General features: G+C 44.0%; 2 protein-coding genes across 6 annotated transcripts in view; one reads left to right on the top strand and one right to left on the bottom strand.

The window, feature by feature from the left end:
• Positions 1-1,175, top strand: part of HIBCH (3-hydroxyisobutyryl-CoA hydrolase) — a 41,771-nt gene extending 40,596 nt beyond the window's left edge. For all 3 annotated transcript variants that reach the window (XM_027678119.1, XM_027678122.1, XM_027678120.1), the window contains one exon: positions 998-1,175. In XM_027678119.1, coding sequence (XP_027533920.1) covers positions 998-1,113 — 116 coding nt within the window. In that variant the 3' untranslated portion in view covers positions 1,114-1,175. The remainder of the gene's footprint in view (positions 1-997) is intronic.
• Positions 1,176-3,063: 1,888 nt separating this feature from the next.
• Positions 3,064-22,136, bottom strand: CUNH2orf88 (chromosome unknown C2orf88 homolog). 3 transcript variants are annotated; one of them, XM_027678123.1, is made up of 5 exons: positions 22,060-22,136; positions 16,234-16,379; positions 10,901-10,974; positions 10,245-10,322; positions 3,064-6,890 (listed from the first exon to the last, which is right to left on the bottom strand). In XM_027678123.1, the coding sequence occupies exon 5, from the start codon at positions 6,732-6,734 to the stop codon at positions 6,471-6,473; it is 264 nt and encodes an 87-aa protein (XP_027533924.1). In that variant the 5' UTR covers positions 6,735-6,890; positions 10,245-10,322; positions 10,901-10,974; positions 16,234-16,379; positions 22,060-22,136; the 3' UTR covers positions 3,064-6,470. The 3 variants fall into 3 exon arrangements, with proteins under 3 accessions (XP_027533924.1, XP_027533926.1, XP_027533925.1); XM_027678125.1 differs by having other exon boundaries at positions 10,245-10,319; XM_027678124.1 differs by lacking the exon at positions 22,060-22,136 and adding an exon at positions 16,506-16,521.
• Between the last annotated feature and the right edge of the window lie 1,212 nt (positions 22,137-23,348).

The following is a 23,348-nucleotide window of genomic DNA, read 5'->3' as shown; positions in this document are numbered from 1 at the left end:
CCAGGCCACAGGTGCATCTCCAGACCAGTTGCTGGTATCACTCACCTGAAGGGAATTTGTGTTATCAGGGATGTTGGGCAGTTAGTGCATCCTAGAGAGCCACAGTTCCCATAGCTGTTCTTTTTTAAATTATAAAAATTTCACATTCTGAATAGCATCTTTATGGGTTTCTTAAAGCCTGAAAGGTGATTGGAAGGATGTTCTGGTATTCCACTGATCATTTTTAGACACAAATGAACTCCCCCTTATTGTTCGCTAGTGCAGCTGTTCTTGCTGACGTCTTCAGTTTTCCTCTGATACAAGGAATGTTTTTTGGGAATTGATATTTTCTTGTTATACTTTTATATGTGATTCATTCACTGATCTATTTCCCAGGATACAGTATAAAGTCTATATAATCAGATTATTCAAATTGTCACGGTTAAATCTACACAGATCTGCAGTATCTGACGGTATTTACAAATAATCATTCTTGGTTTTCCCACAAAGATACTCTGCTTTACTCTTTCATCATGAATTATTTTATTATTAGTTTACACAATGTGTTTAAATTAGCTTTAGGCATTTAATTTGAGGCATCTCCTACACTCTCCAAAGAGACAGATTTTGCACAGAGGTGTGAAAGGCCTTGTCCAAAAGGAGCATCACAGATACTGTTACCGGGTTCACATGGAAAAACATGTCAGGGAAGAGTGGCAGGTCTAACAGAAACCACTATTTTCAGGTCTGTTCCTTCAAAGCTTGGACTACTTCTGAAGTGATTCACTGTTCCTTGTATCTTCAGGCAACTCCCAGATATGTCTCTAGACAGGTCCCAACTCAAGATTTTTTATTAGAGTAGAAATATACATGTTACAAAAACTCTGCCTTCTCCAGAGCACAGTGATTTTTCTCCCCCATGTAACCACTGCAGTGATCTGTCTTGATGCAGTCTTAATTCATTTTAATTAGAGGAAGTTTACAGGTAACTTTGGTGTTTTTCTGTTCCACCTGACAGTGCTGATTGACAAAGACCAATCCCCAAAATGGAAGCCACCTGCTCTAGAAGAAGTCAGTGATGAATTTGTGGACAACTGTTTTAAGCCACTGGGAAAGGACGATCTCAAGTTGTAAAGATCAAGCCTGTTGACATCTTATATATCTGCTCTAATTCTGTAATATAAAAATTAATAGTAGTGTGATAAATTTTGACAAGACTCTTTTAACTAGCCTGACATTCACAAGGCTAATTTTTTGCGTTCAGGAATATTCTCTATAATGAGGAAATAATTGTATTTCTGGTTAGTAATGGGAAAAATCACTTCAAGGCAAATTGTTATTTTTACTGCTTTACACAATGATTAACATTTAATTTTTTTGCATCAACTCTTAGTTTAGGAGGAGCCCTTGGGGAAGAGAGCACAGTTAAGGGGTGACCTAATAAGCAAGAAGTCAGGAGACCTCTTGTGTTCTTGGTTCTGTCACTGATCTGTTAAATTGGAGTTGTGCCTCAGATTCTTCTCCATACAATGAAAATAAAATATACTTAAAGCTTTAAAACAGTCAGAGCTACAAAGGAAAGTGGAAGACAGAATTCATGGTGTTAAATAGCCTTTTAAATTAAAGCTCAGACTGACATATTATTAGTCTGAGAACAAGAAAATGTTCTATTGATTTAACATCTGGTCATTATTCAGCCTTGCTATGTGCCCTAAACATTGTTTCAAATGTCATAATATTGCCAGAGCCTAGAGCACACTTCTATTTGATTGTATAGCCCATTTTTTAAAATGCTGTTAAGTCTGATTGAACTCCATAATTAGTTTTTCATGATTGCAAAAATTTGCAAGTTTTTCCTGGTCTTACAGTGCTGAAGAAACAACTGCCTCAGACCTTTCTGTGAACACCAAGCAGCACATTTCCTGTGCATTAAAGGTTGCTGGGTTCTGATACTAATGCATGAAGTTATATATGACATAACCAGAGCCCCCTGATAAAGCATAATCTTTTTTTGGTGGGGGGATTATTTTTTCTATTGTGTGTGCAACACACAGCTACTAATCTTTCTTCAACATTACTCCTACATGCTTTTGTAAGGTTCATCAAATCACATATCAGTATTTCTTCCTACTTGTTTCTACAATTACAGGCAGGTCACAAATAACAGATTTTGGCTTCTGTGATGGTGAACCACCGAGACTAAAGGAAGAAAACTTCTGTTCAAATAACACAGTCAGTAACCAGCAATGGGGAATCAAAAAGTCAAAGCTACAGCAGAACCATAATGGAGTTTTCAACATTGGGCAGTTTTTATTACCAACAGTTATGGTCTGCAATGGCTTAAGGCTCCTTCCTTTCCAGGAGCTGTTGCCTGGAAACAAAGTCCAGGAAATTCAGGCAGCAAGGTGAACTACCAGAGTGACTTTCAAAAAATCAGAGGTGAAATGGAGAGCAAAATCAAGAAAAAATGGCACCTTGCTTTGTTGCTGTAATCTTTCAAGATAAAATTGTTAAAATTTCAGCTGCGAGTTAATGTTACCGTGGACATATTTGTTTTGTCCTTGAGTTTATTTCCAAATGTACTTGAGAGATTTCATTAATACCCTTAGGGTAATTCTGAAAATATGACTTGAATTTCTACCTCAAGCTGGTTCTGTAAGAAGTGTAAGCCTCCCCCCCCATTTTTAAAAGTTTTTATATGTTTTACATTCTTAAATAATGCCTATTTTTAATTTATTTTTTAAAGATTGGTTAATTTCATTATTTTTGTACAAAAGGAGCAGTCTTCAGTGACTACATTTAATGAAAAACACAATAGTTCCCAGGGAGTAGGGGTCATGCCTTCTCTGACTGTAAAGGACTTACAAGGTTTTAGCAAGAATATACTTCCCAATTCATAAACTTTGACTTGCATGTTCAGTTGCCTCCAAAATTTATGTGAACAGGAAATATTCCAGGCTCATGGTAACAAGATTCTGTCCAATCTGTGCATTTTTATCAAATAAAAGGCATACAAGCAGATGGTAAGTTGAATTTTATTTGGTCCACAAGAAAATATTTTCCACAAAAAATATTGTAAAAATATATTGTAGTGTGTTTTATTTGGGAATACTGATGTGTCTTACTCCAGAAATGTCGATTTTACAAAGTTGTGCTGCAGTTAATGTGTTTTGAACCAGTATTAGAATATCAAGTCCGTCACATCCTATCCACTCAGACTAATCTTAGGTTTCCTGGAGAAAATATAAAGCAAAAGTATTTTTAACTCCTAAACAGAAGTAAACAGTTTTGCAGAGTTTGCCAGTCCCAAACTCGAGTGCCTTTATTTCACACCATCAGGTCAAAGAATCAATGGCAACTTAGCTGGGAACCCACTGTACGTGGGCTTATAAACTTTATAAAACTGTAGCACAGCTTAGCACAATCTAATGGTAAGTAAACAGTTGTAGTATTATTTAGGTAAAGAAGTCTTCATTTTTATTATGTATTAGTATTGTGCCTATTGAATGTACAGCAGGGCTCTGGAAAGGGATCTCCTTCGATGTCTCACCAGACTGTGGGACTGAACAGGTGTTATTTATTTTTTATTAAGGATAAGTGCATTATTTATAAGGACAGCGTCTTGTAAAAGAGATGATTTTCCTGGTGAGAAGCTGCCTCCCTGTTGTTTGCAAGCTTGTTTGCTTTCCGTTTGCTGCATGCTTTCCCTAAAGTGCCAATGTCATGGAAAGCATCATAAACCAGCTGGAATTGCACTTCAGGCCATACTGAAGCTGCTGTAATCTTCAGGCATTAATGAGGGAAGACGAGGTTTGGGGCTGCAGGTAAGTGACTGGCTGGACCCACCAAGCAGCACAGCCACCATCCCACACAGCAGGTTGTCCAAATGGAAGCAGTCTGTGGTGCATGTTTAATTACACTTGGGTAACTTTCTCCTTTGGGGAAATTCTGAGTATTTATCAGAATGGATGCTGTGATGTAACTTCAGGCTGGTTTATCATCCTGCCTGCTGTTGGACCGTGCAGTGGCAGCCTGCCAAGGAAGAAGCTGCTTTCAGAAGTGCATCTGATATTCCCGAAGAGTGTCAGATGCTAAGGCTACATCCAAAGGAAGGATTTGAGACATGGCAACAGCAAAGCACTGCAACACCCAACTCCCCATGGCAGCCACCGAGGTGTCTGTACCAGGGTCGAGGCAGATACACCGAATTGCACTCCGAAAGGGAGTGCAGTTTTTTATCTGCTGTTCACCTGCCTGGCCAAGAATGGCTGTGGAGCTTGGGATTTATTTTTTTTTTAATTACTGTGGCTAGCTGTGTTAACGTTCTTGAGTCAAGACTCATGTTAGAGTGGTTGGCCTTCTTCTGTAATAAAGCTTTGTTTTAGCTGTAATAAGAATAGGAATCTTAATACTGTGGTTAAACAATGCACAACTGATATGTACTGACCTGGTCAGTGTTTTGGCTTTGCTTTCTAACTCACCCTAATACACAAAGGTTTTTTAGATAGAGCAAACATAGGGTATGATCTAATGTTTTCTATGCTGTAGAATTTCAAGGAACATCACTATTAGCAGTAGAATTTAAGTGAGCCGTAATACCTTAGTCCCACTTTGCATATGGCTTTGAAGACAACTGTGTTATTTCAAAGAGGACATTACAGCATAAGCCGATTTTGTTCCCTTTTTCAGCAAAAGCTGAGAACAGTCTTAATAGCAGGGTCCAGTCTGGTCACTGGGAGTTAGTAGCAGTCTTGTGCTGTGCCACAAGCATTTTTCACTCTTTACTCTTGATAAAACCACTTCCCAATATAGGTGAATTTAAAATAACTAAGTTTGTGTCTCAGTATTTGCAAAACAGCTCAATTCATAGACTGTCTTATGTCTGAGAATAAGCTAAAAATAACAGTTGACATGGTCCTCTCTCTGCTTGCTTCCCATTGCTTGAAAAATCATGACTTGTATCATTCACTAGAACTACGTGTACCTTTTAAAAATAGTAACAGCTTTTGCCAGTATGGAAAGCATTTCTCTATAAAATGAAAACATAAAATGGAAAGCACTTTGATCTAGGAAAAAGAACTATGTCTTTTAAACTGGCCATCACAGAAAAAAGGAACAAACAGGTGGTAAAACACCAAGCTGTTACAAGGCCTTCACTTTGGATAAAATGTCAGCAACAACATCCCTTTAAGAATAATACAATCCATCCCATTCCTGATCTCTCAAACACTAGTTATGAGCACAGTGGGTCAGGCTGTGAGTCCTGGGGAAGGAGGGAGCAGTGTGTGGATAAAAGCCAGATAAAATGGGTGAAGAATGCAGCCCTTGAACTTTGGGCCTAAGGCTTAGTCACTAAGTGCATTCAGGGCACTGCTCAGGGTCTGGGCTCCTGTGGCTCTTACTGGCACCACCATAGACAGATTTACCAACACATGAGCAAGAGCCCACAGAAGCTGAGGGAAGGTGTCCTGTCCCACAGGTGCTACTTTAGAGAGGAATTTTAGTGTAACACAGCCATAGTTCCCATGAAACAAACTGTCCTAAAACACTGTCACACCTTTGAAGGTTCATTTCACTAGTCAGCATCAGTAGTTTTTGCACACCTATCTGGGTTACAGTGAAACAACAAAACCAAATCCTGCCCAAACCAGCACCCTAACATGAAAATAAACCTAAACAAAACCCCAAACCAAAAAACCAAACAGCTTTGGTCTGAACACAGTGATCAGATGTCATCAACCTGTCTTACTGTAGGATTTGACAGACTAGCTTTCATGCATTTACAGAAGCATCTGTAAATTATAATGCACTGTTTTGTCAATACTGTCATGTTTCTCACTGGTTCACCTCAGAATGGAAGGTGAATAGTCTTGTCATCCATACGGTTCCCTGAATACCACTTGATTTTATAAAATGCTTCTCATCACCTTCATTATTTTGTGGTATTACAGATTTAGCCAGGTGAAAGAATCAAAGTAAAATTTATGGCAGCAGTTACCTTTGCTACATGCAGACCTTGGTTTCACTTTAGCAAAACGCAGACAAATGTACCAAGCACAGAGAGTTCTTCTCACCTGCTAACAGGCCACTGATCTTTTATGCAGTACCTAGAAATAATCCACACTTTGTCACTCAGTGTTGCTGGGGCCTCTGTGGCACTGCTTGTACAGGTGGAGGGCAGCCACGTTCTTCTCATCTTCTTTTTAACTGTAATTTCTGGTCACATCCAACACATACAAAGACAATATACTCAACATACAGCTGATAACAAATGACACTTGATGAACAGATTCTAGTGATCCAATTAGTTTGTTAGCAGTATAAGTTAAAAGGCAAACTTTTTTCAGCCTCTCCTTGCAAACCCATCCATACAGTGGCAATATCCTCAAACCACAGCTGATTGTGCTTTATTTGCACCAGTACCACGTACAAACTGCTGCACAGACAGGACAGGCCACTCCCTGGGGCCGGTCCTTGCCAGGCTCAGGGGCTCAGGGCACGTCGCTCTCGATGAAGGGGATGTCGCTGTACTTGCTCTCCGTCACTGCCCACTGCTTCACCGCCTGCTCCAGGATCTCCCGGGACAGGCGCTGCGCGTAGTCCAGCACGATGGTGCTCGAGGGACCCTTCTCATCCACCTTCACTGCTAGCAGAGAGGATTTCTCCCCAGTGCATCCTTCGGTGCCTCCCCCGATCTTTTCATCCGGGAGAGCCTTCGAACCTTGACAGGCAGCCTTGGATTTGATGCATCCCATGGTACATTGGAAAACGCAGCTGCAAAATTCAGTTCAACAGCATGTTTTGATAACCTGGAAATGCTTTCCTTGTTTGATGCAGTGCTGCTGCTTCTTGCCAGTGGCTCCAGTTATTTTTAAAGAACAGAACATCTCCTTTTGTGCTTCTGAAGAAATCTGTCAAAATAGTGTTTCATAGAAAGGCAATAAATAGTTTACCACTGTCAGTGAGCTCCAAGGAAAGCTAAATTCACTACAGGCACCTGTAGAAGCAGCTTAAATAAATCTCTGCACAGTGTGCGTAAAGTGTTTTTATCAGCAACATCCATCTACTACAAGCAGGGAAAGTTTGACCTGAATTCAAGCTGCCTTTGAATGCAACTCCCAGTACAGGATGGAAGCCATCTAGGAATGTAAAGATCTTAGGAAAAAAATAAAGTCTTTTTCTTCCAAGCTGTACAATGCATTGTTCTTTTCCTGAAACTGCAAACGAATGTGTTTAACTCCAGGGACTGCTGCTGCTGCAGGAAGTAAACACCAAAACCACCCCACAGAAGCACCACACAACCAGCATAACCAGAGCCTTGTGTCGTGGCCATCACACGCCCTTTGGGCAGGATGACACTAATGCCCAGTGTCATTCTGCTGTTGCTCAAGGAGGCTCAAGCACACAGCCACCAGACGCTGTTCACAAGGAACAAGAGCTGTTTTCGTTTTCTCCCTGGAGAGGTCAGGGAAAGCAGCAGCAGCCTGCTGAGATCAAGGCAGGTCCAGCAGAGCCAGAGCACCGTTCTCACTAAAGCAGGACAACTCTACATCTGGAGAAAGGAAAGTGACCAACAAAACACCTGACAGGGTTCTTTTGAACTGCTCAAGATCCAGAACTGGCCCACTCCAAATTCTGGTATATGTTTTTGTTTACTAGCTTACAAAGCTGTTTCTCAGGCTATTTTATCTCCACAGGCAAAGCAGAATCTCACGATATGCCTGACTTTGCTTGGCATGCACTTACCCACTTATCAGAGTTAACAGACTGCCAGCCAAAATAAAGACTGTGCTGCACAGAAACCAACTGTTCCCTACAGCTTCACCCAATGACGTTGTACTAAGGTCAGCCAAAGTTAAAGATTTTTTTTGTAAATAGCCTTTGAAAATATAACCATGGCAAAGATGTTAAGCCTTATTTATTTCCTTTATACACTGGAGGAAATAGAGCCTCTAGTCCAGTAACCTGACCACAGGCAAATATTTGCGGAGGAATCAATCCCATTTGCAGGCAAATGGTGCTTCAGAGGTAGGATGGGACTTACCCAGTCCAGTAGCTGACTCAGGAGAAGCAGTCTCCTTGGGACAAGCTCCTCTCCTCCTTTCTGCTAGTTCATAAAAACCTTCACTACCTCTTCTGCACACAGAAGGGGTGGATGGTGTTCCTGGCAGAAAGTCAAGACCTAAAGGGCTTCTGAAACCACAAAGTCCCTACAAATGCTTTAATACCTTTAGCTTTGTATCAGAATATTTCAGTGTTGTAGAGGAACGTTTGTAAAACACTTCATTAAAGTTCAATAAGTTTCTTTTGTGCCTACTGAGATGCTGCAGCACATGCCAATGTGTTTTAGAAGAGGCAGCAGAGTTAACAAGCCTGTAATGTAAACCGTGCCAGGATTCGTGGTTTTACCCAACACGGAGGAGAGCTAAGCTGTCAGTGAGATTTTTATTGTAATAACTTGTCATTAAATGAGTAAAAGGCAGGGTTAATAACTTGTCATTAGACAAGTAAAAGGAAGGATTCCCTTCACTGCACAAGGAACTCCATTTATCCCTATGGACACTTATAAAAACCCATGAGCTTTGTACCCATGTCTATCCACCACATACACTGATCAAACCAGGCGCCAAGGAGAATCTGAAAGCACTTCAGATACCTGAATAATTCAAAACTTCCTAATAGTAATATCTTGGGTATGTCTAATTTCAATATTTACCATTAATAAAACATTAATAAAAAGAACTTCCACTTGCTCTTCTGGATAAAGAGGTAGTTAGAAGTCTACAACATGGCAAAGAATCACTAACAGCAGCTACAACCCAGCACTGCTGCTACCTGACAGCTGCAGTCTTGACCCAGCCAAGGTGATACACAGCTTCACTGGGAGGGACATGGGTGTGCCCAATTCCTTCTCACTACATTGCTGGTAGCAATGTATTGTTATCAGAGTTTATCTGTGAACTTTACTTAAAATAGATGAAAAAATCCAAATCTGAATAGTCCAAGTTTGGAGCCATGGTCTTTTATGTGTTATTCTTTTTTTTTCTCTTCTTTTTTTGGGTGCTTTTTCAAGGAGGTCTGATAAACAGAAGCCAGCTGTAGTATAGTATTTTATCATTGCTTTAATGTTTCCCTCCTACAACTGGAGATCTCTGTTAGGGGACAGCAGCAGATGAGTTAGTGTCTAGAGGAAAGGAGGGAATGTGAGGTAGGGAGAAATTCCCTAAGGCCAGCATCTTCCTCTGCAGGATTTACCTCTGTTCCCACCCTCTTACCTCTGCCTTTTCATTTGGGCTAAACCAAATGTTTGTGTGACTGTCCTACACAGAGGGAAGTGTGGGCTATAAAGCTTGTAGACAGCAAGGCATGCAATACAAATCAATTGTTCCAAACTGACTGCTAGTTTAACTTAAAAGCAAAGTTATCGACCCTAGTTTAAATCCTTGCCTGTTGCTGATTCCATTATTTATAGAGCTCAGTACTTTCCAAGTTGCTGCAGGAAGTTTTATAGTTTGCCTGCTCTACTGGAGTTAATAATTGTTGGCACAGAAACAATTGCAAATGAAGCTGCCCTCAACCTTCTGTCTGCTTCCTTGTTTTTCTGACAACCATTGCTTGCACACACGTGGTGAAGAGCTGTTTAAATCCTCTCTGCCTCAATTTCATCTTCATTCTGACAAGGATTTTAACATCTCTACCTTTCCTCACAAAGCTCAAACCCTCAGAGGGAAAAAAAATAAACCAAAGTAAACCAGTTCATTTTACTTCCATCACGATGTTTCATTCAGTAACTGCACAAGGCAAAATTGTCTGATAAGAGCCTGTTTCTTTCAGTGTCCAAGCTTTAAGCTGTTGCCAATTGTGTCTCAGAAACCACTGGTTTGATGCTCAAGCCAAAATCTCTGCAGATGCAGTTCTGCACATGACAAGCTGGAGGCAGAGGTCAGGGAGCTCAGTCTGCTCTGCTACACTCTCAGCTGGCAGTTAGAGCAGCACCATCACATCTTCTCTTTTTAAAGACCAATTTTTCAGTAAGTGAAATGTTGAATTAATTTATCCGAGAAACACAGGCTCCCGGTCGTGCTCAATTTAAGTCAACATACAGTCAAAATGTTTTTAAGTACTTCAAACAACAAACAGGGTGTATTACTTTAAGGTCAGGTGTTGTTTCACCTGTGATGTTATTTACTACATGTATGCCCTGTGATAATACAAGGAGAGAGAAAATATTGAGGGAGTGGTAGGTACCGCGTAGCTGAACTCACCTGGCATGTGAGGGCTAAGCACTGTCTCTGCCAGCCTGGCCAAGTGCTTCCTGTCACAGTAAGTTCATTTCTAACCTACTGAAGGAAACAAAACAATGGTGAAAGAGTGCCTGCAATTCACTATTAGGTGATATAAAATACAGGAAAAAAAGCACTGATAGCAACTGCCATTTTATTAAACAAATAAGACTTTTTAAGGTATTAAAATAATCAATAAAAATAATTACAAAAGGCTAAATGAGAGCTACCAAAAAATAAGAGTTTCACCTGCCCTCTTCAATATAACTCCATATGATGAAGGCAGGCAAAAGAGAAAGTTTTGCTGTTATGCAACATCTCTAGCTATCCCAGGCTACCATTTAAGGGTTTTCCATCCTCGAGAACCTTGGAAAAAAATCTTGAAGTTCAACACTATACTGCAAGGAATTGCTTTCTGTAACACTTCCTGTTATAGCAGTCACCAGATTAAAAATCAGTCATACTTTTCAGAATAGCTTAGTGCAGCTTTGCCCGGCTGAAGACAGCAAGTAATCTCTGCTGTGACAGAGCCAAGCTCCTCACTTCCCAAACCTTTACATCCTTGTAGCCCTCCTCCAGGCAGTTCCCTCTGAGTTTTTCCCTCAGTATCCACAAGAGAAGCTCAATGTGCTGCTTACCAAAACCACATCTGCTTCTAACGGGTTGTCCCCCTTGTCCCCAGTAGAGCACAGACACCTTCACTTCTGGGACTCTGCAAAGGGAACCCAGAAACAGAACTTAGCACTCGCCAAGATGTCAGGGGTACATGTTATCACAGAGCTGTGAATCTGTAGTGCTGGCCTTGCAGAGGTCTGTTTGCCTTTTCTTATACACAGAACTTGACTTTGACAAAGGTAAAAGGATGATACAGCACTTAATAAATTAGACTGAATGACAGGCAGCAACAATTTATGTATAGCACCTAATCCCAGGCGCAGAGTGGGGCCACTGCTTGGGCAAGTGGCTCCTGACCATATGCAGGATGCCAACCTCCTTCCACAGCAAATCCAGTTAAGGATGACTTCAGCAAGGATATAGGAAGGGTAATGTGCCCCATCTTTTGCCTAAGCCTAAAAGTTCTCTCCTGTATTCCTTTCTCCCTCTCAGAGCTTCTGCTGAGACCTGGACTTTACTGTCCAAGCACACAGGGAGAACGCTCAGATAATCCCAGTGCTGCTATTAGCATGGAAACAACAAACATCACTCTGTAACAGAGATATTCAAACTTTGAGTTTGGGCAGGTGACCCAGCTGACCCACCAGCAGAGGTGAACCAAGCAGCACTTAGGCATCCACACCTCTGAACTGCACCCAATCACAGTCAGTATTCACGTCCTCCATGCCATAGTGGAGAGAAACAGAACCCCAGAACACCCTATTCCTGCCTCTCCCTAACAAGGTGGGCTGTTACTCAGGAGCATACACGGTGCTGTGCCTTTGGATATTCTGCAGCTTTGAACAGAGCAGCGGCACACAAATGGCAGAGGGATGAATCACTCCCTCCGTGCACAGCATCGCCTCCGTCGCTGCAGGACTCACAGGCTCCCCGTGCAGAGCAGCCCCAGGCAGGGGCTCCCAGGGCAGTCCAACCCACCAGCTTTCAGTCCTGCCTCTCCTTAACATCCAGCTTCCTGCAAATCCTACAGGAGACGCACTGTGTAACATTTACTATAACAACTCCTTCTAATCATAGGAAAATGAAGTTTAAAAAAGCTACAGTTATTTTAAGACAAGCGCAATACTGAAGATGCAGCTACCTCAGGCAATCACTGAAATACCCAAATATCCCAAAACAACTCAGGCAACGAAAAACAAAAATAGAGCTCTCATTCCTCAAAAGGCTGGCCCCTCCCTCTCATGCTGCTTAGTGCTAACAAGAGATAAGAGCTACGGATTGGAAAGGGCTGGATGCAGCAACCACAAACAACTGCTGTGCAGGATTAGCATGTAAGTGAAAGTCTCCTGGTTATGTCTCAGAATACATGCTGGAATTTCAAAGGCTTGGGTTTTTTCCCCTCCATGTCTAGAACTGATAAAGGTTTTCCAGGCTTTTCAGCCAGTTTGTAACTGAATGGAGAAATTACACACTTGCTTTTCAAAATCAGGCACTACCTCTAGTTTACTTTAAAAGGCTTTTCGATAAGAGCACAGTTGATCACAGAATCACAGAATCATTTTGGTTGGGAAAGACCTTTCAGGTTGAGTCCAACTGTTAACCCAGCACTGCCATGTCCACCACTAAAACATATCCCTTCCACATGGGATGTTGGCCACATCTGCATGACTTTTAAATACCTCCAGGGCTGGTGACTCCACCACTTCCCTGGGCAGCCTGTTCCAATGCCTGACCACCCTTTCAGTGAAGAATCTTTCCTAATATCCAACTTGAACCTCTCCAGGCACAATTTGAGGTCATTTCCTCAGGACCTACAGCTTGTTACCTGGGAGAAGAGATCAACTCCTACCTGTCTACAAACTCCTTTCTCAGTCAGAACACTGAGTTATTTAATGGAGGCAATTTCCATGTCACATTTCATCTCTCAAGCACTCAAGCAATGCATTTAAGGAACAGGAAAATCTCAAAATTAGAGGGAAAAACAGAAGAGAGGAAAATGTTTCTTCTTACTTCACTTTATGATTTACATGCACAGTGGGAATGGGGGTTTTTTGCTGTTAAATAGTACAGCTGTGTTGATGTGAGTCTTTATGCTGACAAACTCTGGAAGCCTAAAACCAGTAACGACTTTAAAAAAAAAAGGCAAAACCCCCCCATAAAATAATAAAAAAAAAAATCCCACCCAGCCTCCCCCACCAGACACACAACCACAGAAGCCAGGAACAAAAACAAGTGCTTTCTGCACTGTTCTGCCAATCTCACCCAAGCTTTGGGAAGTAGCAAGCAAAGATGAAGTACCAAAAGAAACCTTTGGGTGAAAATACCAATAGTTCAGAGAACAGCAAGGCCAGCAGGTACAGCCCTCAGCAGCCACAATGGTATTTTTCATCCAGGAAAAAGAAGTCTTGTTAAAAGCAAAGAACAGTCTGTGCTTGGTAGCTGTCTAATTTCATGAAAGTAAAACTGTACCCAGTCAGCCTGTCCTGAAATCCTCCCTCCTCCCTCCAGTGCAGCGGTTTATTCACCAGAACTGCACACAGCTCAGAGCAGCCTGAAGGCAAGAGAGGAAGAGGATGCTGAAAACTTCTTACAGTTTCTGCTCATATTTTAACTAAGCTGCTTGTCCAAACAACTATATATGCTACCATTATGTCTGAATTTGGCCAGAAATACTTACAAAGTATTAATTCTGTTTGATTTTTCCATGCCGGATGGGTTTTTTCCCCAATGTCTCAGACTACAGGTAAGCAAACATTTATCACTACAGACTCTACCAGACCACAGACAAGAAAGAATATTAACTTAACCTACCCCTCTGTGAAGAAGAGTAGGATGCCCACTGTTGATGAGAGTCTGTTTTCTAAATGGGTAATAGCAAACCAGTGGATTTCCTTAGCAAGCACAGAGCAAGGCTATAGAAGAAAGGGCATGAAGAAGATGCAGAGTTTCTCAGAAACCCCATCTGCAGGAAGCTTAGCCAAGACTTAAGGAACCCAACTACACAAACTATAGAGGAATGCCTATGGAAGGGAAAGCTACTAGTTATAGAAAAGATCCAAAACTCTCCAAGAACCCAAATACAAATTAATGCTCAAAACTGGTGAGTGAACAGAAACAAAATATCAGAAATGGACATAAAGTTTTTGATGTAGATGCACAGCTGTTTCCTTGCCCTACATAACATGGAAGGATACAGGTTCAACACATCTTTCAGCAAAGCCCACAGTTCTTGTAATTATCACCCCCACCCCCATCTGTAGTAGCTGCAAATCCATAGCCTGAAGACCATCCCCACAAACATTCCCCCACAGCAGGGGGAAACGCAAGGTGTACCACCAAAGGTGTCAGAGACTCTGGCCAAGCCCCACACTGAGGTTAGACTGCTCTAAGGCGTGGCACTGGCTCCAAACAAAGTGGCCCCTCGGTTTATTATGATGCCGTAACACTGTTTTGAATGAATTAGAGTGGAAACTGGGATTTTCCTGTATATACATTGTACAACTTCCATCCCAACAAGTCAATTGTGGAGTCACAGCCTACCTATTAACAGTCCTCTTCAGGAACACATTACAACACCAAGCTACTTACACTCAAGCTAAAGCTTAGGATCTAGCCTTGTTTGTAAAGGTGCATTACTGTCCTCCACAGGTGCCAGGCAGAGGCAGAGGCAGAGCTCTGCAGACGACAACGAGGGATGCACAAATCCTTACAAGCAAGAAAGCCCCTCCTGCTGCTATCACTGGCTGCTGCCCAGCCTGGGGATCCTGCCAGCAAGAACTGATGAGCAGCAGCAGCAGCAGCAGCTAAAACAGTGGATCGGTATCTCAGTCTGACAGGGTCGTGCTTTATTGTAGTAGCTGTCACAAGATTCAACTACGACCATATGGAGCTGCAGACCATAAGGTATGAATGAGGTACTCTGGCTTGCTTTGTGATGCCCTCAGGAAGGCAAAGGCTCTGCTGGATTAACACAAATGAAAGTCAGAAGGAAGGAGACAGCCAGGATGTGCCCAAGATCAGCCAGAGAAAAGCACAAGAAAAGGAGCACAGAACCTCATTCTGTTCTTTAATCTCCAGAAGCCAACTGTAAAAAGGCGAATCAGACTTAGTAAAGTAACAGGAAAGCCATTTTTCCACGTCTCACACAGGAAGGTGCAGGAAAACACAGCTCCACGTTTTAAAAATCATAACTATGTTACTATTGATCGGCAGAAATCAACCGAGGAGTAAGAGAACAAAGTGACAAGGTAACAACCAGATGCTCCAGCTGTACAAAAGCTGCCCAGAACTGCAACAAAAAACTATGTCAGCCTTAAAAATCACTGTCTCACGGCTCTCCCCCGGTATTTGTTTCCTTGAATTTCATCCCTCCAAACGTGCCAGCTCCTACTTGTAGCAGTTGCTGCCTTCGCGCCTGGGACGCAGGGAGGCCGCCAGCCAGGCGAGGCAGTCGTGCCCCGCACAGCCTGGCAGCACGGCCGGCTCTCCCCAGGGCCCTGCCCATAGAAAACACCTTGTCCCCAGGGCCACCAGCATCACCAGGCTCTACCCAACCCCTTGTGCAACTTGTACAAACCAAGATGATTTCAAAGCAAGAGCGTGCTCAGCAGAACATAATGTTCAGAAGAAAACTAATTTGTATGTACTTGAAGGTTAAAAATGCCACTTTGTTAAGGCTACAGTATAAATCCCTCTTTTTTACCTTTTTTTTTTCTAAATTCCTATATTTAGGACCCTAATTTGGACTCCTACTTCCTGAACTATGAGAAAGCATATGACATTTTTAAATGTTTTACAATTTTTGCCGTGACAGATCTTACACTACTAAATCTGCATTTTATAATGTGCCAGATGAAGGTGAACTGCCCTGTATGGGTTTGTGCTGAAGCTTATAAAAGGTATTTGTGGCAGAACAGGCAGGGGCTGACAAACCCTCACACCACCTCGGCCAGCAAATACACAAGTGTCACGTCTTCCCTGCAGAAGGAACGCAGCTTGGAGAGGACCTGCCACGCCGTTTACCTTCCCACTCTGCATCATCCCCACTGATGTCCACGGTGCCACCTCACCCCAGGAATTCCCACGGGCGCCCCACTGGAGCGGCTCAGTTTCGAGGACTCCGTGGCCGGCAGCCTCACCACGAGATGATGGGAGGAGTAAAGGCAGGACCGCCGCCTGTCCCGAAAAACCCCAACCTCAAAGCCCGGCTCTCCTTCGTCTCCTCCACAGCCCAGGAGGCTGCAGGCCAGTCGTGCCCGCGGCCACGGCTCGCCCCGCCGGCGGGCGCATCCCTCCCCTCCCGGCTCCCGCGGTGCCCGCAGGACCGCGGCCCCGAGCGCTGGAGCCGCGCACCTACCGGCGCGCCGGGGCGGTGTCCGTGCGGGCAGCATGCTGCAAGCGTGGCCCCGCCAGCACGATCCCCGGCTGCCCCTTCCTCCGGAGGTGCCCGCGGGGTCCGGCCCTCGTCCCGCCGACGCCGCCGCCTCCTCCAGGCTCCTGTTCCTGAACGGCAAAGACGCAAACCCACCGTCAGAGCCCATGCTGGCAGCACCCCCCCGACCCCCGCCCGGCCCCGCGGCGCTCGCAGGGGTCGCGCCGGGAGGGCCCCCCGCGCCCGCCGCCGCTCACGCCGCTCCCGCCGCTCCGCCGGGCGCTCCCCGCCCTCCCCGGGGCGGTGGCGGCTCCGGGCGGGGCGCGCAGGGGCGGGAGCGCCGCCGAGCCCCGGCCCGGCACCTGCCGCCCCGCCCCGCACGGGCCCCCGCTGTTCCCACCCCGGCCGCATCCCTCCGCCCCGGCCCCGGCGCCGCCTCGGCGCAGCAATGGGCCCTGCCATTTAAAATGAGGGAAAAAAGGGGTGAAAAAAAAAATCACCCAGGCAGGAAAGCCGCCTCTCATTGGCTTCTCCTCCTTTAAATCCTCCTCCCCCTCTGCTCAGCCCTAGTGAGGCACATCTGGAGCGCTGCGTCCAGGTCTGGGCTCCTCAGTACAAGAAGGACGAGGAGCTGCTGGAGAGGGTCCAGCAGAGGTCACAAAGATGATGAAGGGTCTGGAGCATGTCTCTTGTGAGGAGAGATTGTGAGATCAGTCTAGAGAAGACTGAGAGGGGATCTCATTAATGCATCTAAATATCTCAAAGTTGGTTGCCAAGAGGAGGGTGCCAGACTCTTTTTTGTGGTGCCCAGCGACAGGATGAGGAGCAGTGGCCATAAACTAAAACAGAAGTTTCACCTCAACATGAGGAAGAACTTCTTTACACTGAGGGTGGCAAAGCAATGGAACAGCTGCCCAGGGAGGGTTTGGAGTCTCCCTCTCTGGAGACATTGAAACCCCACCTGGACATGTTCTGTGTCACCTGCTCTAGGTGACCTTGCTTTGTTAGGGGTGTTGGACTGGATGATCTCCAGAGGTCCCTTCCAACCCTGATGATTCTGTGGTTCTGTGAAATGTGGAGAAGCCTGTTCAAAGGATGGAGTTGCCATATAAGAGCTTAGGGCCATCACAATCCCCTGTTCCACTCAGCCCTGTGCCAGCACTGAGGTGCCACAGTGTGGTGAGTACATAAGGACTGGTGAGCGTTAAAGTGAAGGAAACAGTGGGAAAGGCTGGGGGTGAGGCCTGGGTGATGCTACTCTGATTTTACATCAAATAATGTACAACCACAGAAAAATATTAAGTATACCAAAGCTTTTTAAGAAATGTCTGCACCCCAAAAGAAAGCTTCCAGAATGAAGGAGCTGAGCAAGCTAAAATAATATCCAACTTAAACCTCCCCTGGCACAACTTGAGGCCATTTCCTCTTGTTCTATTCCTGTTATTTGGGAGAAGAGACCAACCCATCTTGCTACAAATGTCTTTTCAGGTAGTCTCCCCTGAGCCTCCTTTTCTCCAGAGCAAACAACTCCAGCTCCCTCAGCCGTTCCTCATATGACTTACTTTCTAGACCCTTCAACAGTTCTGTTGCCCTTCTCTGGACACGCTTCAGCACCTCAGTGATTATTGCCAAGCAGGTTTGTAATTGTCAAGCAGGTTTCTAATGTATTTCCAGTTAGTCATTAGCCAGCCAAGGAATTTCTTGTGGCATTTACCAAGCCAAAACAACCCACTACACTGGTAACATCAGTCAAGAAAAATGCTACTGTAAATGTAGTTGCGGGGTCACAGACTGTCCACTGCAGTGCTGTGATTGTGTCCCAGAGGGACTGCACGGGGCCAGGAGAGCCAGGGGCTATACAGGCCCAGAAAAATAGGAACCACATCCCTCTGGTCTCTAGTGCCTGGCAAACTCCAAGCCCTCCTCCCCAGCGCAGAGAGCTGGGGGCAGGGAACGGGCAGCCACCCCTGTACACTTCCACAAAGTCCAGCAGTTCCTTGTACAAAAGGATCACTGCTTACAGCTGTTGTGATGACTTTTCAACAGCACACAATTATCACACTCAGTACTTGTAAACAGTCCACTGGTGAATTAAAAACCCACAAATTTTACTAATTGCTGCCTTTGGGGCCCAGAGAAAGCATTCTGCTGACAAGTGCTATGCACAGGGTTTGCACACACTGTGTTTGCTGCATCATTTCATCCAGCTCTAGCAGGATCACACTCCCTTAGAGACCAAAGGGAGAGTTTCTGGTGTTGGGGTGCAACAGGGGGACAAAGCGTGACCCTCCCTGCCAGCAGCAGTTCCCAGGGAAGGTAACCTCAGGTGCACATCAGCTCCAGTTCCTCACACATGAAATTATTACATTCAGAGTTCCCCAGCCAGGATTAAGCCCCTTGGGATCTAAGCACATGCGTGCAAGTGTTTGCAGGAGCAGGTCTGAGGAGCTCGACCCAAAGCCTATTAAAGCTGGTGGCACTATGCCCTTTGATTTCAAGGAGCTTTGACTTGGGACCCACTGACCTGGGTAGATTTTGGCCAGATGTTTTATTACTGTTTTAGTTCACCTGTAGGTGGCTGGAAGAGAAAGTCAAATAAACTCCTATTTAGCCCTGAGAATTAAAGAAAGACAGAGTACTGGAAAGGCACAGTTACCTCGCAGTAACACAGCAGTATTATTACAACAGTGATTTTTAAACTATATACAGTTGTTAAACAAGAATTTTGTAAGTAAATTATGAATATCTTTGTAATGTTTTATGGCTGTTGTGCTCTTTATTATTCCAGCCTGGTTTCTAATGCAAGGCTCCACTTTTAACTTCAGGTCTTAAGTGAGCGCAGCTCCCCCCAAGCTACTTTAAGCCATGGGGCAGATATTCCACAGGCTGCAAGCACACTGCTGGTGTCCAACTGGATCACTTCATTACATCCCAACAGAGAACACTCTGGTACAGGTGCACCACTCTCCTGACAACAAGCCTTGTCTCTGAGCAGCAGCACCTCAGTGTAATGTGGGGATGGGGGGACAGGGGTTAGGGAGAGGGAGGTACATGTGGTGAGAATTTTGAGCCAGTATTTATTTCTGGGTGCCAAAACAGATTTAATATTTTATTAGCTGTGGAGTTTGCGAGACAGCTGATTATGCTGGGCTCCAGCAAAGCAGTCAGTCTTTTTAAATGCAGAGAATCCATTTGAAATGACTACTGCCAGGCACAGGCCAGCAGGAGATGAAATATTTAGCTCATAAAGCATTTCAGTGTGCTGGGCTGGGGCCAGACATGGGTGCTGTGATGTTGAAAACTACAGTGCCCAAATCTGAGATGCCTCAGCCCCAGCACAGAAGCCTCAGAAGCGCACCAGTTGCCCAGAGAGTGGGGCTGTTGGGCCCTCGAGGTCCCCCACCCCCTGCCAGGGTGCAGGAACCTTTGCTGTGCACGGATTGGTTTGGGAGGAGACAGCCATCAAAGCCCTTCCTGGGACTCAACTTCCCAGATCATGCTGCCTCTTGCACTCCTTTCTCCAATGTCAGTGGCTAAAAGCATTTTCCTATAGGGATAAGGAAGGCACCCTCCCTCCAGAGAAAATGGTTTTGAAGCAAGTTTGACTCTTTGTTGTCGTAAGATCTGATATTTATTCTACTAGATATCTTTATTATTTACTATTTAGAGTCTGCAAGATCTTCCTATAATATAGTCCAAACCCTCTACATATTTGGCATGCCCTGCTGTGTGCACATTTTTACTCTGGTGGGGACAACTGCTTGGATGTCCCCGGAGCGATAAAAGCACTTTCTGACAAGATAGATGCTGCATCAATACGTTTGCAATGGGAGAAAATGGTGCAAACTGAACCACAGAAATCACTGAATGGTGTTAGGATTGGCAATGCTGGAATGGCAACCAGACCGGACAATAGCTGTGCTGAAGCTTCAGAGAAACCTGGGTAAGAAACTGCTAACATACTAATTTCAGGTTAAAATTTGCCACTTTAACGTCTGTACCAGAAGGCAAAGTTTTAACAAGTTTGTCTAAGGGTAACAGAATAAATGAAATCTGGTTTCTCCCTCCCTCTGATAGAATTTCACAGTTCCTATCCTCTTCCTTCCACCTGCTACCCCTCACAGTTTCTCCATGTCTTCAACCCCCCCTGGAAGCCTTCAGTTCCTCCTCTATGTCCTATAAATCCACAATATCCTACTTTTATTTCTGTACTACTCATATGCTCTTCTGCTTGGCAATATCTCAGCTTCCTCCCATTTCACCTGTGCCCAACTTACAGAAACCTCAGCTTTCTTCCACATCTTCAGACCTGTGATGTGTGGTTGGCCAGGTGGGCAGCAGCAAGTAGCACATGATGTGGTTTTGACAAGGTGCTGCCCAAACAGCCAGTCTATCAGTCCTACACACCCACAAACACAGGGTCAGGTTCCCCTTGCCTTTCTTTCAGAAAGCAGAGAAAATACAATTATTTTTCCCAAGCACTTCTAAAGTTAATTTAAAAACACATTGACATGAGATGTGGCATTTTAAAAAAAAGGGCCACAAAACTCCATGGATCTGTCCAAATCCAGCTGACAACTCAGTCCCCAGTCAGTGGTTACTGGCTGAACCACTTCATCCTCACTCTCTCAATTAACTTTTTAACTATACCAGTATTAGGGAGAGCTTTACTGAGATGTGTATTTCTAATTCAGATGAAGAGGAAAAGGGAAGCCTGGACAAGTATTCTCTGGCCCAGTAGCTCCCCCCAGCATGGCCACGATCACGTGGTGACTTTACAAAATCTATTTACACGAGCAGTAATCCACTAACTGTGTAGGGGTTGGAAAATGTTACGCAGTCTGAGAAGAATCAATATGGACACTAAAGAGCTAGAAAGCCCCAAAGATTGTTGTTATTGACTAAAATCTCCTGATAATCCAAACCCCTTGAAGTTTTACCTCACACGTCACGACCACCTTGCAATAGAGTACTTTGCTAGAGTTTCAAAATCAAATCCATGATGCAAAGGAGGTCGCAGTGTCACTGCAACAAACAGTTTTATAGACTAAGCAACAGCTGCTTGAATAAGGGCTCTATTTTCAAGAACTTCGTTGATGGGAAAGATGTTCCTTTCCTCAGCTATGGATTGTTCTCCTTTTTACCTAATTCTTGTTTCATCATGCACTGCTCTCGTATTCTGCGCACAACTGAGATTTACCAGAGCCTTTTTTCAGAGCTCGTATTTTCTTAAAATATTTCCTTGATGTTTGCAACCAGGTTGATTAAAAGTAAGGACAAGTATGATTACAGTATGCCCAAGCCCATGCCATGGAAGTCACTCAGGGCTGCCCTAGTTTTCATCTCTGTTACTACCAGAAGTACATGACAGTGGGGATTGCATGACTGCTCCAAACCTTAGGGCACAACATTGATTTCTAGATCATGATTATTTTTGGAACATCCCATCTTCCTGCTCTCAAAAAAGGGTTTGAGAGGTTTAACTTCAGGTTTAGAATATAAATTTAAAGCCTAATTCCACTTTCTTGTATGAAGAGATCCTGAATGTTTAAAATATAACGTTTAACCCATTGCTATTAATTTGATTTTTTTGTTGTTGTTACTTGGATGTGCATATACTGCCATACCTCAAAGGAGAAATACAAAATTAGTGTATTCACTGAACTTTGTACCCATTAAAGAATCCCCAGCACTTTGTGATTATCACAATGAGATATTGGAGGAAGACTTGTGTTTTTTTAAAAAAAAGGTAAAATACCCCATTTAGCAGCAGCACTTGAAGAACATGCTTAGTTTCCCTCATGTACTTACACTTCAGTGTGTCTGGCAGTACTTCATTGGGTAGGGGCTGAGTTGTAGTAATTAATTTCATCTAGTCACCAACACCTGTGCAAAGACATTTGGAACTACTTAAGCCACCATATTTGCAAAATTTTCCATTAAAACCCAGCATCGTTAACTAGAATTTGTCTAGATGCTTAAAAATGTGCTAAAAAGATTGTTATGGCAATGTTACACTCTAAAGGCACTCTGCCCAAATAAATTATACGGAATATGTAGGTATTAATTCTTTTCTCCCACAGGGCAACTATATTTACCAGCAAAATAAAAAAGAATAAAGTAGAATTATAGAATCATGTAGGTTGGAAAAGACCTCTGAGATCATTAACAAGAGAGGGAAAATAAATTCCACATTTCTATACAGCACAAATGCTTATCCTACTGAATGTAATAGTTGTTAGATGTTTTTGTTTCAATATGTGTTAGCCATTAATTCAGAATTAATAGAAAGTTTGTAGTGGAAGTCTATTTGGGCAATTTTAGGAATATTTAAAACAAAATTTGGGCTCTTGGACCTTTTCAGGTTTTGTGTCCTACAACGGGGGGTGATGCTGATTCCGTGGGACCCTCTAAACTCTATCCCAGTAGAGTTTAGAGGGCAGTGAGGTCCCCAAGGGCAGTGAGTTTCTCTGAGTAACCACAGAGCAAAGACACCCAAGGAATTCAGAAGCAGCCAAGAAATCCTTAAAAAGAATTCTGAGTATTAATGATCATTTGAGATGACTATTTTTCAGAAGAGTGGAACTTCTTCCAGCAGGAGGAGGTTGAACATTACAACTAAGGAAGTTTGGCTGAGCCCCAACTCGGGCTCTGTGCTAACAGAGGGGTACACCCTGTTTTCCACACACTGGCCTCAGGTCTAGGGCTGATCTCGGTGCCACAGCAATGACTAGAGGTTTTTTGTTCTAAAGAAACCTTTCTGCACAGTGGCTCCTTCCGTGGTGTTTACAGAGGCTGAGCACTACATCGCCGAAGCAGCACTGCACGTTCATCATGAAGGAAAAATGAAACGGCAGCAATAAAATCTCCCCAGGAGCTCCGGGGAAGAGGCAGCTCTAGCTTTTGCTTCAGTTTATGTATGAAACTGCCAATTGAGTTTGGCAGAAGGGCAGCAGTGAATCTGAACATATGTTGGCTCTGAGAGGCCACATGGATACACGTGGCTTCTGCCACCCCCCGGCCCGGCAGCAGCCCTGGTGTGGTTTGCACCAGCCTGTGCAGTCAGGCTTTTACCTCCTCTTGAGCCAAGAGCATCCTTA

The sequence above is a fragment of the Neopelma chrysocephalum genome, unplaced genomic scaffold (assembly GCF_003984885.1).
Source record: "Neopelma chrysocephalum unplaced genomic scaffold, ASM398488v2 Primary Assembly neopelma1_44, whole genome shotgun sequence".
NCBI lineage: Eukaryota > Metazoa > Chordata > Aves > Passeriformes > Pipridae > Neopelma > Neopelma chrysocephalum.
The sequence above is the reverse complement of the archived record's forward strand: the minus strand, read 5'-3'. Positions and strand labels throughout refer to the sequence as shown.

Coding starts and splice junctions, on each gene's coding strand:
- CUNH2orf88 (XM_027678123.1), bottom strand. CDS start 6,734: ATGGGATGCATCAAATCCAAGGCTGCCTGTCAAGGTTCGAAGGCTCTC.